The 18838-nt window shown below is 35.7% G+C and overlaps 1 protein-coding gene and 1 pseudogene across 37 annotated transcripts in view; one reads left to right on the top strand and one right to left on the bottom strand.

Moving 5' to 3' along the window:
• RIMS2 (regulating synaptic membrane exocytosis 2) overlaps window positions 1-18838 on the top strand; it is a 592618-nt gene that overhangs the window by 373090 nt on the left and 200690 nt on the right. For 17 of the 37 annotated variants that reach the window (XM_068983609.1, XM_068983629.1, XM_068983627.1 and 14 more), the window contains 2 exons: window positions 17537-17716; window positions 18621-18730. In XM_068983609.1, coding sequence (XP_068839710.1) covers window positions 17537-17716; window positions 18621-18730 — 290 coding nt within the window. Of the gene's footprint in view, window positions 1-169; window positions 236-17536; window positions 17717-18620; window positions 18731-18838 lie in introns of all 37 variants that reach the window. The other 20 variants (XM_068983618.1, XM_068983608.1, XM_068983611.1 and 17 more) reach the window with 3 other exon arrangements.
• On the bottom strand, window positions 10074-10368 carry LOC138088702 (ragulator complex protein LAMTOR5 pseudogene; annotated as a pseudogene).

Genomic DNA, 18838 nt, shown 5'->3' with positions numbered 1-18838 from the left:
TATTACAATGGACATTGAGAAGAAGGAGCAAACTTTCCAGTAACGATTTTCATTTGCTTTGCTTGCTCTCTGCTTATCTTTTTTGAATCTCACTTTTAAAAATTAAACTATACCGTCTTCATTTTCTTCCTGAGTCTCATTTATGTTCTTGTTTCTGCCATGCTTGCAGTCATTTTCTTACTCTACCTCGCTCCAGATACAGTCAGAGCATTGAACATCATCACAGGGATGGCAGGTATTTTTTTCTTACAATTGAGTCTGTTCGTAGAATTGCATGTGCCTGTCTATTGATAATAACTCACTACTATTTATATATATATATATATGTTTGTAGTTACTGATGAAATACAGAAATATTATCCTTGTAAAAAAGTAGGAAATAAAGCATATATAAACAATTTAATTGTATTGGGCTGGGATCATCTCTGTGATGATTCTAAAAATGTAATTCACCAGAAATTACTTTTGAATCATTACATGGAAAAGTAGAATAACAGTATTTTTAAAGATTAATACAGTTGAGAGCTCATCTTCCTCTGGAGAGTTCATAATTAGATATTCAGACAGCACTAGTTGATAACAACCCACTTCTACCTCCCTCCAAATCAGCCTTTGAAAAGTGCTTAGATTGAACGGAGGCTGAACTCAGGTTTATGGTTACTTTATCAAGGGTAGCTGTGGTCTACTCATTGGTTATAGTAGATGAATCTGGATCCCTGGAGAATACTGGGTTTGTGGGAAAATCCTTGTTCATTTCTACTCTCCCACCATTCTCCTTGTATTGAAGAGAAATATAAATTACCTGGCATTCAACAGAAAGGAGGATTATGTCTCTAGTTATTCCCAGAAGGAAATCTAGCAGGGAAAGAAGGTCTCTAAAGCTTGCAGTTTCTCAAGGCTAAACATAGCTGTGGGGATTTGAGCCAGTTCAGTGACAACATTTTGAGGCCCTGTAGACAGAGAAAAGAATAGCAATGATAATGTGGTTGTGGGTTCAGCTATACAGATAGGGGATTAATGTGCTGTACTCACTCTGACTATAGTTTCAGAATGATTTGGGTTCTTTGTGGCCACTTTTATCCTATTAGTTTAGTTAATTGAGAGTTGATAACGAAAGAGCTTAGAAGCAATAATTGAAACTAGTGGGTAAATACCTAAGATTGAATTCATTTAGACAAATATGGAAGGAAACATAAGAGATAGTATCAACAATAAATTCCTAATTATTCAAGTTTTGTGATGTCTTTCTGTATGTGTATCTGAAATTTAGTGCCTTCAGTTTACTATACTGTAGTGGTTATTGCTATGTTTTGTTTTCTTTTACATTTCTTGGTCTCTTTTTTCTATTTTTTTGCTTCAATACTAAATAATTTTCATTTTTTTATTGTTAGTGTTTGTCATCTTTATTATTGCTGTATGTTACTTTCAAACTCTTTTTTGGTTGCAATGATTATAAATTTATCTTACAAAAATGTGAAAAATAGTTATATACCTATTCTTATAATTGGGTAAGACCTTTTTTAAGGGGGGTGGCATGAATGAGATATTATTGACTATAGAATTCTTATGCTGGTATCTTTCCACTTAACCATAAATTAAAATCATGCATCACGTTAGTTTTTATGCCCTATATTTTTCTTAGCTATCAACAAGTAGATTGCTTCATATTATTTATTCTTTCAGTGAACCAACATAGATAGAGCCAGTCCTTGAACAGCTCTAGGTTGATTATCAATTTCATATTCTTTTTCTGTTTCTCAACCTCAGCCTAGCTGGCCTATTTTGAAAGAGAGATTTCTGAACTGTCTTTTGTACCATAATTTAGTTTGTGGTCAGGGCACACAGTATCACTGATGTTTATATTAAAGGAAAACATAGAAAAGAAATGATCAAATAACTTACTCTAAGATTTGTTGTCACTTAAATGATTCGAATTTGTGAGTCTAGTGTACTTTGGAAAAATTGGATAGCCATTGTAAGAATGCAGTTCTTTAGTTGCTTTCAGCGATATTATCTTTTATTATTATTAGTTTGATTCATACAAAAGCATGTCTGCATGTTTCAAAGCATAGTAGTAAAATAAACATTTAGGAATCTACTACCCATACCAAGAACCAGAATATATAGTTAATATTCCTTCATCTACCTCTAGGCTTCTTGCCTATTGCATTCCTATTGTATTCCACAGAAATAGTAAATACTGTATTGAATTTTCAGCTTAACATTTCCTTCATTTGTTTTTTTTAAGTGACTTTGAACATTTACTTCTCTCTGCTAACTTTCTGAGTTACTTAGTTCTCCTGACTCCCACTTCAGTCCACTATGAGATTCTGGGGATTATTGAAGATACAAAAACTCATCTAGTCAGCTATCCCTTCTCCTTTATTTATTACCATAATGTTTAATGCGTCTTGTTTAACCCCTGTACCTTTGTACATATTGCAGCTGAACACTGCCAAGCATTTTCCTTACATGTTGACATCATCTGTTGACTTCTTAGATATACTATTTTATTTACTGAAGATTTCAGCATGTGGCCTTAGTCTTCCTCTTTATCATAATTCCTGCCATGTGTCTGAGTGATGTTGTGTGTGTGCGCACTCAGTCATGTCCAGCTCTTCTCGACCCCATGGACTATAGTCCGCCAGGCTTCTCTGTCCTTGGGATTCTCCAGGCAAGAATACTGGAGTAGTTTTCCATTTCCTTCTCCTGGCAATGTTAGCATTCACCTGAATGATCTATTTAGCACCCACTCACTTCCTTGGGAGGTAGTGAGCTTTACTCTCAGTTCTGCTTTAGTTACTCCCTCCCATGGTCATGCTCTGAATATTATCATCACTTGAAACTGTTCTACTTTGAAATATTTTTTAAAAAATTAATTTTTTATATAACTTTAAAAGATTACTTTCCATTTATAGTTATTACAAATGCTTCACTCTTGGACAATAACTACACATGGTTCTTTCTTCTTCTTTCACTGAGTTACTTTTAACTCACTGATTCTTTTATCCACTCTGTTTACCCCTTTACCTTTCCCAATTTGCTTCCACTTTGCTTACATATCTGGAGGTTGAATCCATTCTTGGAAACATCCTCAGTTCAGTTCCCTTGCTTCATTGTTCTTTTACATTTTTGATGAAGTCCAAATCTGGAGCAATCTCTTTCTCTTGACAAATGGTTTTGATCTAAATTATCCAAGTTCTCTCTAATTACCTACTGGAGAAAAATATGACAGAACATTCAAGGGAAAAATGACCTCTTTATTGAGGATTGTGAAAAGAATAAAAAGAAATTGGCACCAACTTTCTAAGCATTCAGTTTCCCAGTCTGTATTTCAAGGTGGCGTTTACTGTCATGGTCTGGAAATTCCCCTTCTGTGAATAAATATGTGTTAATAGTTCCAAGTGGACCATAGTTTAGCTGTATAAAATCTGGAATTTTAGGAATAGAATAAATATATAATAGTTAACTCAACATGGCGTCCTCAATATGTGAAGAATCAGAACCGTTGGCTTCTCTACTTCACATTTGTAAAATAAAATATTATGTATGCTGTCTATTTGGAACAGATAAATAGAAGCTTAATGTTTGCTAAACTTCTTTTATATTACCTCAGGAAACAAATATTTAACTAATGTTAGGGATCAAGACTTTTTTCCTCTGGACAAGTTACACTGACCAGGGCAAAATTATCTTTGATCATTGCGTATTTTAAAACACATTCAAAATTTAAACAAACATATTTGGAATGGATATTATGTTACCTTTTATTGATATCCCTCTAAGATATATCCTTTATTTCAATTAATATATCTTTTATATTTTAAAATCTATCCTCATATCTTACTTTCCCCCCAAGTATTTATCTTAAAGCTATACACTTACTCCTTGGAAGAAAAGTTATGACCAACCTAGATAGCATATTCAAAAGCAGAGACATTACTTTGATGACAAAGGTCTGTCTAGTCAAGGCTATGGTTTTTCCAGTAGTCATGTATGGATGTAAGAGTTGGACTGTGAAGAAGGCTGAGCACCGAAGAATTGATGCTTTTGAACTGTGGTGTTGGAGAAGACTCTTGAGAGTCCCTTGGACTGCAAGGAGATCCAACCAGTCCATTCTGAAGGAGATCAACCCTGGGATTTCTTTGGAAGGAATGATGCTAAAGCTGAAACTCCAGTACTTTGGCCACCTCATGTGAAGAGTTGACTCATTGGAAAAGACTTTGATGCTGGGAGGGATTGGGGGCAGGAGGAGAAGGGGATGACAGAGGATGAGATGGCTGGATGGCATCACTGACTCAATGGACGTGAATCTGAGTGAACTCCAGGAGTTGGTGATGGACAGGGAGGCCTGGCGTACTGCGATTCATGGGGTCGCAAAGAGTCGGACACAACTGAGCGACTGAACTGAACTGAACTGAACATTGATGGTGGCAACTTTTGACACATTGATGGTGCCGTTGATGGTGGTACCATAATGGCAACTTTTGCATAAAGATGTGATGGAGGAGATGACAGGTGGGCTGTATCTTAAAGGAAGAATTAGAAATATTTAAGTTGAGTAAGGTAGCGCTAGTGGTAAAGAACCTGCCTGCCAGTGCAAGAGTCAAAAGAGACATGGATTTGATCCCTGGGTTGGGAAGATCCCCTGGAGGAGGGCATGTAAACCCACTCCAGTATTCTTGCCTGGAGAATCCCATGGACAGAGGAACCTGATGGGCTACAGTCCATAGAGTTGCAAAGGGTCGGACACAACTGAAACAACTTAGCACTCATGCGTGCATAAGCAAAGCTACTGGCATAATAAGCACTGTGTTTAGAGCTATTGCAGCATTCGTTACAAGGCAGGGAATAGCAAGGGATGAATATGCAATTATAGAGATGGTCCCGATAGTGAATAACCTTTTATCCTCTGTTAAGGAACTTAAATCTAAGACTGTATGTGACAGAGGTACTTTGAAGAGTTTTAGTTTCGGGATGGCTGTAGTACATTTATTCACTCTAGAGACTGTGGGGATGGTTGATGAAAGAAAAGTGTATGAAAAAGAAAAACACATACTGAGGTATTTGCCTTGGTCTTGGACAACAAAAGTTCTTTGAGGGTCTGAACTAAGTAAGGTACTGCATGGAGAGATAAGTGATGAGAGCCAATCAATTAAATTCAATATTACCTGGTAAATAATCAGATTTGGATGTTGAGGGGAAGCCAAGAGTCAAGAAATATTCCAGTTTTATTGGCTGAGTAACTGGGTGCATATGGTACCTTAACAGAGATGGGGAAATTGTTAGGAGAGGAATCAGTTTAGTTGAGAGACAAGTTTGGTTTTAGAATTATTGAAAAGGCTGGCGGAAGCTTCTTGCAAGAAGTAAATTAAATAATTTTAAAGCTTAAAGAAGTTTAGGCTATGTGTAATCATTTAGGAGTAAATTTACTACTCGTGGAAAGTAGCTACAAAAATGAAAATGAAATCAGCCAGAGATACTACCCATCAAATGAAGGCCAAGGAGTTTTCCTCTCCATGGAAAATTGACAGACAGAGAAAGAGAAGCTTCTGAAGGACACAGTGAAGGAAGAATAGAAAAGTAAGAAGAATAGAGCTTGAAAAAATAATTTGAAGAAGAAAGAGATAATGTCAACAATAAAAATAAATGAAAGTAAAGGTATATGAAAAATACCATTAGCTTTGTCAAGGAAGAAGTCATTGATGATTCCAACTCAGGTGATTTCGGAAAGATGGTGAGAGGAGAAAAGCAGATTGCAGGGCCTGAGGCGTGATTGGGAGATAATAAATACATCAAAGGAGTGTGGAGAAATATTGAACAGGGGCATATGATATCAGACTAGGTTTCTTTCTTTCAGAGTAAGAAATACATCCTATGTTTATAGGCTTGGGGGAAACAATTCTTTAGGGGAAAAAAGAATAAGGGGAAAAGAAAGGGAAAAGAAGGGAAAAAAGAATAAAGGAAAAAGAAAGGATGACTAGAAGAAAAGTCTTAGAGCAGTGGGTGGGGCTAACCACACAGATGGAGTTTCTAAATGTAAAAAGTTCTTATTTACCATTGAGACAGGAGGGAAATAGATGAAGGAGTTGGAACTAAGTAAATTTTAAAAGGATGTTAATCGAAGGTAATTATATTTGATAACCTCATTGTTGTTGTTGCTATAATTGAGATTATATGGTTATTTTTGAGACAAATTCCTGAGGATTCCCGAAGGTTGAATATGATGAGAAAGTTTAAATAGTCATTGTGTAAAATCTGATGGGAACTGATTAAATATAAGTAGAAAGATTGTTAATGATACCAACACAGCAGATGTTAGAAACTATGAGTTTGCAAAGTGCTAACCTGTATGAATGCATGCTCTACTTAAGAAATATCCAGTTGCCTAAATGTAGAAAAATCATTATGGCATAGAATCGATTTTAGGGTTTTGATGAATATTTGGAAGATTTGGGATAGAAGGGAATCTGTTGTTATAGAAGTGGTTCAGATGATCAATCATAGAGTCTAAGATTAAGGAAGGAAGGAAAGTAGAGAGGTGCTATATTCTGACAGAAATTGGTAGGTCCATGGAATGAAAAGTGATAAATGGAGATCAAGTAAAGTAGAAGTGAGGTTATAAAACACCTGAAATAATTAATGATTATCATCAGTTTGATATTAGAGTTTAGTATTTTAGAGTTTGAATAGTTTCACTGGATTCTAAGATTCACCATATTTCCCCAGAAAAGAGTGCAGATGCAGGGGAAAAGTGAGAATTATTGACGTTTCAAAGATCCAAGAGTTAGGGTTCAAGATGATTGAACAGTTTCCTGCATGTACATTGAAATCTCCTGGAATCATCATAGAATTTATCTAAAGAAAATGGCTGATAAAAATTCCCCCAATAATCAATGACTAAGGGATATTGGCTGGAAGTTGATAGTTATTAGCAACCTGAGTTAATAATGGGTCTTACGGCCAGGTGGCATGCTTGATAGAAATAAGAACATTTATGTTACAGTGAAAGAACAATGGCCAGAGTGTCTCTAGGGAGCCAGTCTCTTCTGAATCCATGGACTGTGAAATGTGAAAGAATAAGTAGCTTCTGTAGATGAGAGTTACACTGGAAGGAGAGTCTGCAGGGTTGAGCTAAGTGCTATTTGAGATAGGGATATGCAGAAACTATTCTGCAGAAAAGTTGATGATATAACGAAGTTAACAATAGATGAAGATTCTTGAAAATACAGCTAAGAGAATAAAGAAAATTAAAATGGTACAGAAGATAATGAGGAAATGAAGAATTTAGAGAGAAGAAGCTGTCAAGGGACAACTGGGCTTTCTCTGTACTTGATACTAAGAATTATACAAATAAGATGCTTAAATAGAAGTGATCTACCTGAGACATCTAAATGTATCCTAAGTTGTTTTGGTGCCAGAATGGAGTAAGGTTCTGGGAAGGGTCTGACCTGGGGCTAGAGTAGTACTGTAAGATGCCATCATGTTTGAAGAGAGGCAGCGAGTCGCCTTATCTTGAGGTATTTGGGGTCATGATGAGGACCCAAGTTAGCGAAAGGTTCTCACAAAGCTCAAAAAAGGGCTTCTCTGGTGACTCAGAAAGTAAAGAATCTGCCTGCAGTGCGAGAGACCCGTGTTGAATCCCTAGATTGGGAAGATCCCCTGGAGAAGAGAATGGCTACCCACTCCAGTTTTCTTGGCTGGAGAATTACATGAACAGAGGAACTTGGTGGGCTAGAGTCCATGGGGTCACAGAGAGTCAGACATGACTGAACGACTAACACTTTCACACTTTTTTGTCACAAAACTAGTGGAGTAGCAGGAGGATGAGATTCTTGTGTGAAATACAGTGTTTTCCCGTAGATTCACTGAGAAGTAGTGCTAAGAGCCCTTAGTGAATGTGATCAAATCCAAGTAATTCACACTTCCTGAGCTACCTCCTCATCTTTTTGCCATAATTTCTTTGCATTGTTACCAACCTCCTTTCCTCTTAGAAGCCTTGTCTAAGAGGAAAGTGATCTATTACATCACAAGTAATCTCCTATTTGTGTTTTTGACTCTAACTATCCTTAATTTCCCTGAAATTTCGCTCTGTTAATTGTCTTGTTTCTCTTATATTTCAGTCTTTCTTACTTTACTAATTTTGTTCTTCCTCAAGTTGTTGTTAAAGAGACCTGTTGCCATCTCCTTAATGGTATCTTCTTTCTAATCTGCCACACCTTCAAGCCCCCTGGAGAATGGTTGATTTCTCTCTCTTACTTAGGTCATGTTTCTTGACTGTATTTTTAGATATGCTTTCCCCACTTCTTCATCAGCTGCTGCTGCTAAGTCTCTTCAGTCGTGTCCGACTTTGTGTGACCCCATAGATGGCAGCCCACCAGGCTTCCCCGTCCCTGGGATTCTCCCGGCAAGAACACTGGAGTGGATTGCCATTTCCTTCTCCAGTGCATGAAAGTGAAAAGTGAAAGTGAAGTCGCTCAGTCGTGTCCGACTCTTAGTGACCCCATGGACTGCAGCCCACCAGGCTCCTCTGTCCATGGGATTTTCCAGGCAAGAGTACTGGAGTGGGGTGCCATTGCCTTCTCCGCTTCATCAGCTACTAAGCTTTAACCCTCTACAGTTTGACATCTATTTCCAGCAATTTGTTTTAAATGATTTTCTCCATGGTTATATTTGCTGTATCTTTTTACACTTTTTATCCTTGTTATGTCCTTGTGTCTGCCATTATTAATCTTTTTAGCCTCTCTAATACAGTAACTCTCCTGATTCTCGTTCTACTTCTTGATTGCTCTTCTCTTTCCTTCACTTTATTCCTACTTCTCATGGTCTCAACTTCTTGACCATATGTTATCCTATATTCTGTCATCTTTATGACTTTGTCCAAAACTTCTAATACTTAGTATAATGCCTGGCACATGACATGCATACAATAAATACCTTTAAAAGAATTAGTGAATCAATGAACAGTGAAATATTAATATAATACAGTGACTTCTCAAACTATCAGATTTCTTTATCTGACATATCTGTAGAAGAGTATCATTGCAACACTTCACAAATTTAGGTCCAAACCTAAAGTAAGGCTCCTTCTTCTCAAGAATTCTTCTGTTTCTGTTAATATATCATCATTTCATTTTAGAAGCTTCTTTCTTTAGTTTATTCATTTCTTTCACTTATTCGTATGGTGATTTGCCAAGCATATATGTAGGGAAAACTCTATCCTTGCTTTCAAAAAAGATAACAGGCTTTAGAACCAAGAAAGAGCAGTTCGAATTCCATCTCAAAAAAATAGCAAATTGTGTGACTCTGATCAAGTTTCTGTGAGCTTTAGTTTGCTTATTTGAAAAATGTGAGAGATTGAGCCACTCCTAGTCAAGAAACAAAGCAATCAACAAAGTCAAACTCAGAGATGCACAGATGTTCGGAATATAAGAAAGGGAATTTAAAATAATAATTTCTGAGATTCCTTCTAGCCCTAAAATTGTTTGTATAATTCCATATATTGTACATTGTGATTTATTTTTCTCATCCATGCCTTCTTCTCTGTTTCCAACCTTTTTCTACAAGTCAGCCTCTTCCTACCCTAATTTATTCCATATGTTACCCCTGAAGACATCTTCTTAATTCATTACTTAAACATTACCTTTGTTCAGAACTTTTTGGTCGCTCATTGAAAATTAAACCATATCTTAACCTCTTAACTAGACATTTAAGATCTCTATAAACCTAACTTCAAACTTTCCAACATTTTGCCACATTCTAATTTCTATAATTTCTGACATTTCCATTTGATTAGTTTTTCGCATCCAACCAGATTTATTGACCATAAGAAAATTCTATATACAAAGTGATTTAGACCTGTTGCTTCAAAGCAAAATCTTTTTTGTATTAGTATTTTGGTAGGTCATCCCATACAGTGTTGAAAGGTGCTTACTCTAAAGCTAATAGAAAAATGTTCAGTGCATATTAAATGAAAGGCCTAACTACTGAACTTTAAAAACTCTTTGAGATAATTAACAAAGGCAGACTGTAGTCCTATCATAGGCTGCTAGAGAACTGATTAATACAAAACATCAGAAGGTCATTTTGTGCAACACCATTGTGACGCTGATATTTTCTGGATAATGATACTCCCATTGTCTGATTCTAGACACACCACAGGAATACCAGTGGGGTCAGAGGTGAGCTTAGCTGTGCTGGGCTAGGCTGCTTATCTGACAAGGTCTCACAGCAACCCAGGTTAAATCTTTGTGAGTCTGTGAGCAGGACTCCATCAATGAATGGATGCTTCACTGTGCCCTCCAAGTGCTACTCCAAAGTCGCCTCCAACTGCCCACTGTCTGCCAGGCCCAGGGCCCCACGGTACATCACATCCTTCTTCACCACAGGCCTGCCATTTGATTTCTACAGTCTTCATCTATCTGCTGATATTTCTCTAGCTTTTCATGCAAGAGATATTCTCCATCTTTTCTAAGGTAATCTTTAATGCACCAGTCATACAATATTTTAAATTCCCTGCCTGATAGTCTCAACACCTGTGCATCTCTGAGTTTGACTCTGTTGATTGCTTTGTTTCTTGACAGTGGGCTTTGTTTTTCTTGCTTGTTGGTGTCTCCAGTAATTTTTTTTTTTGACTGTTAGACATCATATCATCATTCATGACTGAGGAAGAGGATTATGCTTGAAAATGTACACACCCCTTGTTCTGTGTTTGTGTCTGTGTATTTGGGAGGGGATGAATCAGTCTTCTAATCACAACTTTTATATGATTTGAACTAACATTATGAAGTAGCAGTGAAGGGCAGCAAGCACCAGTGTATATGAGGAACTTCCACTATCCATGTAAAACTAGCAAAACAAAAGGAATGCTAGTGAATTGTTCAAAGCTGACCAATGAATCTGTTGAACACAGCCCTCAGATATTCTCGAGTAAGGACTGTGCCTTATCACAGTTACTCCTATCAAACAATATCAATTCATAATTTGGTTTTTCAGAGATACAACTTTAGTTCAGTTAAGTTGCTTAGTCGTGTCCGACCCTTTGTGACCCCATGGACTGCACCACACCTCGTGTCCGATTGATTCCTTGTGACCCCAATGGACTGCAGCACACCAGGCCTCCCATCCATCACCAACTCTCGGAGCCTATTCAAACTCATGTCCATTGAGTTGGTGATGCCATCCAACCATCTCATCCTCTACCGTCCCCTTCTCCTCCCGCCTTCAATCTTACCCAACATCAGGATCTTTTCAAATGAGTCAGTTCTTCGCATCAGGTGGTCAAAGTATTGGAGTTTCAGCTTTAGCATCAGTCCTTCCAGTGAATTCAGGACTGATTTCCTTTAGGATGGACTGATTGGATATCCTTGCAGTCCAAGGGAGTCTTCTCCAACACCACAGTTCAAAAGCATCAATTCTTCAGCGCTCAGCTTTCTTTCAAGACTCAGTTCCCCCTCAGTCAATCTCTGCCATCAGGAAGCTTCCATAAGCCTCTTATCCTTCTCCATCAGAGGGCAAACAGACTGAAAACCACAATCACAGAAAACTAACCGATCTTATCACATGGACCACAGCCTTGTCTAACTCAGTGAAGCTATGAGCCATGCCGTGTAGGGCCACCCAAGACGGACAGGTCATGGTGGAGAGTTCTGACAAAACGTGGTCCACTGGAGAAAGGAATGGTAAACCACTTCAGTATTCTTGCCTTGAGAACCCCATGAACAATGTGAAAACTGAAAAAGATAGGACACTGAAAGATGAACTCCCCAGGTCAGTAGGTGCCCCGTGTGCTACTGGAGATCAGTGGAGAAATAACTCCAGAAAGGATGAAGAGACGAATTCACAGCAAAAACAATACCCAGTTGTGGATGTGACCGGTGATGGAAGTAAAGTCCGATGCTATAAAGAACAATATTGCTTAGGAACATGGAATGATAGGTCCATGAATTGAGGCAAATTGGAAGTAGTCAAACAGGAGATGGCAAGAGTGAACATCAACGTTTTAGGAATCAGTGAACTAAAATGGACTGGAATGGGTGAATTTAACTCGGGTGACCCTTATACATCTTTAAGAAGTTTGTCATTTTATGGAATCTTTGAGGAGCTGAGAAAGGAAACCATAGGGCTAATACCTTGACAGAATAGCTTGAATTTCTTACAGTGGACAAAACACTTTTAATACTTCACCATCCACTGAAAATAAAATTATTTAGTAAATTAAGAATATTGTAGATGGAACATGATAATCTCTCAAGACTTTAAAAATACATATTTTAAAGATGTATTAATTCACTGTATGTTTAATTGTTCCTGCGTAAATAACCTTGCTTATTTGTGGTTTTGTTTCTGTTGTTTTTAAAGTAAAAATTAAGTGACAGTGAGAATTATAACTATTAATACTTATTTAAATACTCAAAATGTCCTCAAACATTTATATTTTACATGTTTTTGCATGTGCATGTTTACTAATATATCTTTATTGTTCAGTATTGTATTTGTCCATAATTTTCTTAAGAAAATTGTGATAGTCTTTTCTTCTTGCTATTTACAATAATGACTGTTTTATGATAATACTTCTATAGATAAAGGACCATTTTATTTTTATGATAAAAATAAGTTTATGAGTAATAGTAACATGTTTTTCTACATTAAAGTGTCTTGTTTTTTTCCCATCAGTATGTGTATTATTACCATTTTTACATGTTAGATTGTTATTAAGTTGGCTGACTCTAGATATTACTGTTATTTTTGATAAACTCATCTACTTTTAACTAACATACAAATTTAATGTTTAATTGAACATAAATGTTCTGGTATAAAAACATCTATCATGTCCAAGGAAAATTAATCTATCTTCCACCAAAATAATAAAATATTTCTATTTGTACACATGAAACAAATATTCAGAAATATTCATTTATTACCATGATATTTTGTGTCTTCCAATTCTCTTAACTCTGGGAGCAATGCTAAAATATATAATCTGGGTTTTAAAAGGTTAAACTTAAACCTCACACAATATGATGTACAAGAAAATTATAGAGTTTAATTATATAATTGCTTTAAATTACTTGATATATTATACAGCATGTAACATATTAATTACCCTATATCTCATTTTAAAATTCTATAATGTGCTTGTTTCTTCCTTCAATTATGTAGTTAATGCTTAGAAAATCTCTACACATTGGTATTTAATGAAAAGTATAATGCTCCTGCTGTTAATCAGCTTGCTATATTATGTAATACAGATTTATGAAAGTCATTTCTTGCTCCAAATCTGAGATTATACTTTTTGTCCTTCAGAGATATCTCCAAGGTTTTTTGTTTTTTAATTTAAGATTTTGACCTTATAAAGAAATTATTTCCTTATAAAGATTAAAATAATTCCTAAATAGCTTTACTTTCTGCAAGTCTATGAGAAAGAAACCCTATTACATTTACTTACCACACCTTTACAATATAAATATAAAATAAATCTGTCTGATTTAACATAGATTCTAGGGCCTGAGTTATGTCCTAGGACAGTTTTCATTGATATCTGAACAATATTTTGAAGCATTGTGCAGTTTGTTTTTCATTGTTTTAGTAACCTTGGTATTTTGTTTATTGTACTTAAGAGATAGTCTACATCGAGTTTATGTTGATCTGGAATTGCATCATTGCAATGGTTGAATATAAATGAAAGAAAATGCCCACTGGCCTATGCTTCTCTGCAACACTGCATAACTCCATGTACTTGGAGACTGGGAGAAATAAGTGACAAAGATGGTGAAATAAGTAGACCGCTGTGCCAAATTTTCAAGAGCAACTATATGAGTGGAAAAATGATTGAAAATGAACAACTTTGCTAGATAAAAATAAAATTATTTTCCCCTTAGAAATCAAAATCTGCACATACTATTAAATGATTTTAAAGCTGACTTGATACAATACAGGGTCTTGTTACAATACTGTCAGTCAACATGAATTAGCTTTAATTGTGGAGGATCCTGTGCAAATGCTTGAAGTTTAGAATAGCAGTCACTAAATAGGCAGAACTATATCCGTATCTATCCAGGTAAATGGCACATAGAAACTCTAAACTATTTTAAGCATGTATACCAGAAAATGTAAACTAAAAATAGAGTTATGACAGATATTAAATCACTTTTATAAGATAATCAAATTATTAACCTAAGAAAAATTTAAATTTACAGGTGAGAGTTTCCTGGTGTTTTATATGGCTTGCTTTCAGGCAATCTTGTAAAATCTATGTCTACCTTTTTTCAAATACTATTTTGAAATGCATAAAGTAAAATAAATAGGCAGGGTTACAAAGGAAACTATTTATATTGAAATACAGACCCCAAATTCAGAAACCCAGGTAGGCACTAAAATAGTTCATGCCTTGCAAATGGTCATTCAACATGATGGTAAAGCATCTGCCTACAATGCAGGAGACCTGGGTTTGATCCCTGGGGTCAGGAAGATCCTCTGGGGAAGGAAATGGCAACCCACTCTGGTACTGTTGCCTGGAGAATCCTGTGGACAGAGGAGCCTGGTGGGCTATAGTCCATGGAGTCGCAAAGAGTCAGACACAACTGAGTGACTTCACTTTCACTTTCACCATAAAATGAAAACTCACTAAGAATTTAGGTGAAAGTTGTCAAGTTTTATATCTCAATCCCTTAGAAAACCTACTATGAAAGTGGGTATTATATATGAGACTTAAGCATTGCTGCTTTCAATTTTCTCAGCAGTAACCTTAGTTCTCACCTAGTAAGACGTATTTTTAGCCATTCATGGAAACAGAAGTCTATCTTGACCTTCTACTGTGTTATCAAAGTTTAAAATATAACTTTCCCCTTCTCTTAATTGTGGTGGAGCATTTCAATACATTTCTAACTTCTACCATGGTTCTCCTTATGTTTCACTTATTAAACATTTTTATTTTTTATGGAAATCATAATTCATACCTTTGTTGAATATGGTGAGAAAAATATAAGTAAAATTTAAAACATCGACTATAGCTTCAAACAACTTTTTTACTAAAGAGCTTTTTTAAAAAAGCATATTTCTTAAATTGTGACTTCTTCATTAATACTCTAAAGATAATAGTATTCTTTTAAGGACATGGAATGTAGCAACATATTTGAAATAATTCTCTAGATTTCATTCACAATTATATATTTCAATGATTAAAATAGAGTGTCAAAGATGTGAAATTGTATATTCTAATATTTTACTTTCCACTTGGAAAAATTACTTAATGGAATCAGAATAAATCAGATTTTGCATAATCCATGTTATTTAATGAAATAAATTATTATTTTAAGATAAGAAATATGAAAATAATGTAAAGATTGGTATCTTCATAACTAGGTTTAAGGAATCTAAGATATATATACATTAATATATATTTAGGCTTCCAAGGTGGCACTAGTGATAAAGAACCCACCTGCCAGTGCAGAAGACATAAGAATGATGAGTTCGATCCCTGGATCAGGAAGATCCCCTGGAGCAGGGCATGGCAACCCACTCCAGTATTCTTGCCTGGAGAATCCTATGGACAGAGAAGCCTGGCGGGCTACAGTCCAAGGGTCAGAAAGAGTCAGACAGGACTGAAGCAGATTAGCACGCATGCAGTATATAAATATATTGTATTGAAGATATACAAAGATATGTACACTAACAACATTTAATAGACATTGAGCATTTTTATTTCTAAAGAGAAGTGTTCTCTCTAAAATAGTCTTTCAGGAAGAAAAAATAGAATTATGATTTCTTACCCTGTCAAATTGCCTTTTCATTTCTCTCTTTGATAAGTAATTGAATATTGTATATGTATTTGCACAGCTTTTTTGACATATTTGGATACACTTATAAAAATACTAAACTTATCTTAAGAAATCAATCATATTATAGTACATGAACATAAAAATAGTTTAAAAATCTTTTGCTTTTATGTTACCATATGAATATAAAGTGTAAGATAATCACAAAATATGTTGTAGAGTAAATCTAGTATTCAGTTCCTAAAGTCATAAGGGATATCTAAGTGAATATTTAAGTGAAGTATCTAAGTGAAAGTTGCTCAGTCATGTCCGACTCTTTGCGACTCTATGGACTGTATAGTCCATGGGATTCTCCAGGCCAGAATACTGGAGTGGGTAACCTTTCCCTTCTCCAGGAGATCTTCCCAACCCAGGGATTGAACCCAGGTCTCCTGCATTGCAGGTGGATTCTTTACCAGCTGAGCCACAAGGGAAGCCCAAGGATACTGGAGTGGGTAACCTATCCCTTCTCCAGCTGATCTTCCTGACCCAGGAATTAAACTGGGGTCTCCTGCATTGCAGGCAAATTCTTTACCAATTGAGCTGTCAGGGAAGCCGAATCTAATATCTGCTGGTCCAAAATTGTATGCCATGTAATGAATTACATTTGGAAAGTTGTGTCCTTTATATTATTTTTCTTTGAGCACTTACAGTTTTCATTATCAAAAATAAGATCGAGAGAATTTGTAGGTAAAGTGGAAGTCGTTAGTACGTTAGTCTTGAGGGATACTAAAGCTTTCTTTGGTGTTTATAATATATAAGCATTTCCAGTATTGTTGTTACAACTATATGGGGAGGAAATAGTTTCTTTGAGGTATACTTTGGAGTTCTAGAATCAAAACTACTGTTTTGGGGGCTGTTCTGCAGATAGTGGGGTGATCTTAGAAAACATTTACAAATTGCGTGTTGGATGTAAAAGCTTTATGCTAGACTCCGGGGATACAAAAAGTAGTGCTGATAGCTTGCTTAAGTATACTTCTCTAAAGAAGGAATAAATTTTGATGTTGGATTTATTTCTCATCAAAGAAATCACATTGTTTCAGACTGTTATTATTTCAGTCAATTAATGCTCATTCTGAATTGCGTTTGTTGGCATTGTTAAAGTGTGATGAGATAAACGATATAGAATGGTTGATTTACCAGTTTCCTGAAGAATGATTTTTCATGTGGACTATGTTTGAATATGGCTACAGACTTCAAAGTTGCACTGTTTTCTCATAACATTTGGATTCAGTCATTTAAATGTTCAGATGTATCAGTATACTACAATTGTGCTGAAAGCCTTTTTAAATTTTAGTTGGTATACTGTTTATTAGTATACACAGCCTTAGCAGCTTGAGAATTAGTGCCTTTATGGTTTTCTTTACTCTTTTGCAAATGTTGGGAAGTCATTGAATTCTTTCCGAATAGAATACTTCACATATTTCACATGTTCCATTTAGGGAATTCATTGTGGAAAACAGATAATTTTGTTTTGATTATAACAGAGCAACTCCTATTATCTTCACTGGGAATTGCTATTAAAGGTAGATGTTGGTTCTTTAGGAATTCTTATGGAGTTTAGTGAGAATTAACGCAGCATATGTTGGGGAAGAGAACATTTTTTTCCATACTCAATAATCTTAAACAATTACCTTTTTCAAAATCAGTTTGATGCATCATAACAAAATAGCAGAAAGGCACTAAAGATCAACTGAGCTGCTTTTTGACTAACGTTTCAGGGATTGTGAAGCAGCAGATAGACAGCCATATCACAGATCCAGATCAACAGAACAGCGGCCTCTCCTAGAGCGGACCACCACCCGCTCCAGATCCACTGAACGTCCTGATACAAACCTCATGAGGTCGATGCCTTCATTAATGACTGGAAGATCTGCCCCTCCTTCACCTGCCTTATCGAGGTGAAAGATAAATCAATCAGACTAACCACCCCTTTGCCCCACCAGCACACCATTTTATTTTCCCAGCAGCTAAATGGTCTCTTCTGTCATCCTTGGCTGATCACTAATAACAATCGACACTAACCTTTTCAGTGTAAGCACACTATTTATATTCCGTGGATATAATAGTGTGTGGCTACCATTGTAATTTGTTTATTAACTGTCCTGACCACATTTGTTTTGTGATTTCTCATTTATCAGGAGTCCTGGGTATTCCTCACATAACACACCTCATGGCTATCATGTTCTTCTCCTACAGAATGAGAAATTGTTTGTGTCCATTAGACATCACTTTTGGATAATCATCCTAATGACAGTAGTTAAAACTAGATTTTTAGTTTCTTTCTATCACTACTAATATGTATTAACCAATATCTTCTTTAGCTGAATTTTGAATTATTCAGGGTTTTATTTGTAGTTTCATGAGATAATTTCTAATAAAGGGATATCTAATATAAGCCTGAGTAAAAATCTCTTAGGATCAAGGGAGGGAGGTTAGTGTTAAAGAGTTTGAAATCTGGTAGAAAGAAATGTGAAGCATTATCTTTTATTTTTTGAGCTGTAGACTTCTCTCCTTGCTTTCATATGGATAGAGTTTCAGTTTACATTAATAATTCCATGGATTTTACTGTAAGACTTTGTGTGCATGTATCTGTGTATGTATGCATATTACATAATAGTATAAACATCTTCTGCTATTTAGATAATCATTCAAATATCCATATTTTGTCCTACTTTTCCTAACCTTTTAATCAGCAGCTAAACCTCCTTTAAAATTGCACCATACAGCTATCATATGAACCAAATATATTAAAAATATTTAACTCATTCTATTGAAAATGAATATTAATGATGTATCTTGTAGGTCTCATCCTCGTACTGGGTCTGTCCAAACAAGCCCATCAAGTACTCCAGTGGCAGGACGAAGGGGCCGACAACTCCCACAGCTTCCACCAAAAGGAACATTGGAGAGAAGTAAGTTTTATTTCTAATTGTGTCATATAGGATATACACATGGAAGCTAAGGTGAATCAAGATTTTTTTTTACTACCTTTGTATTAACTTTCTTCTTTTGTTAATTGA

This window comes from Capricornis sumatraensis, chromosome 11 (assembly GCF_032405125.1).
Source record: "Capricornis sumatraensis isolate serow.1 chromosome 11, serow.2, whole genome shotgun sequence".
Classification (NCBI taxonomy): domain Eukaryota; kingdom Metazoa; phylum Chordata; class Mammalia; order Artiodactyla; family Bovidae; genus Capricornis; species Capricornis sumatraensis.
The sequence above is the reverse complement of the archived record's forward strand: the minus strand, read 5'-3'. Positions and strand labels throughout refer to the sequence as shown.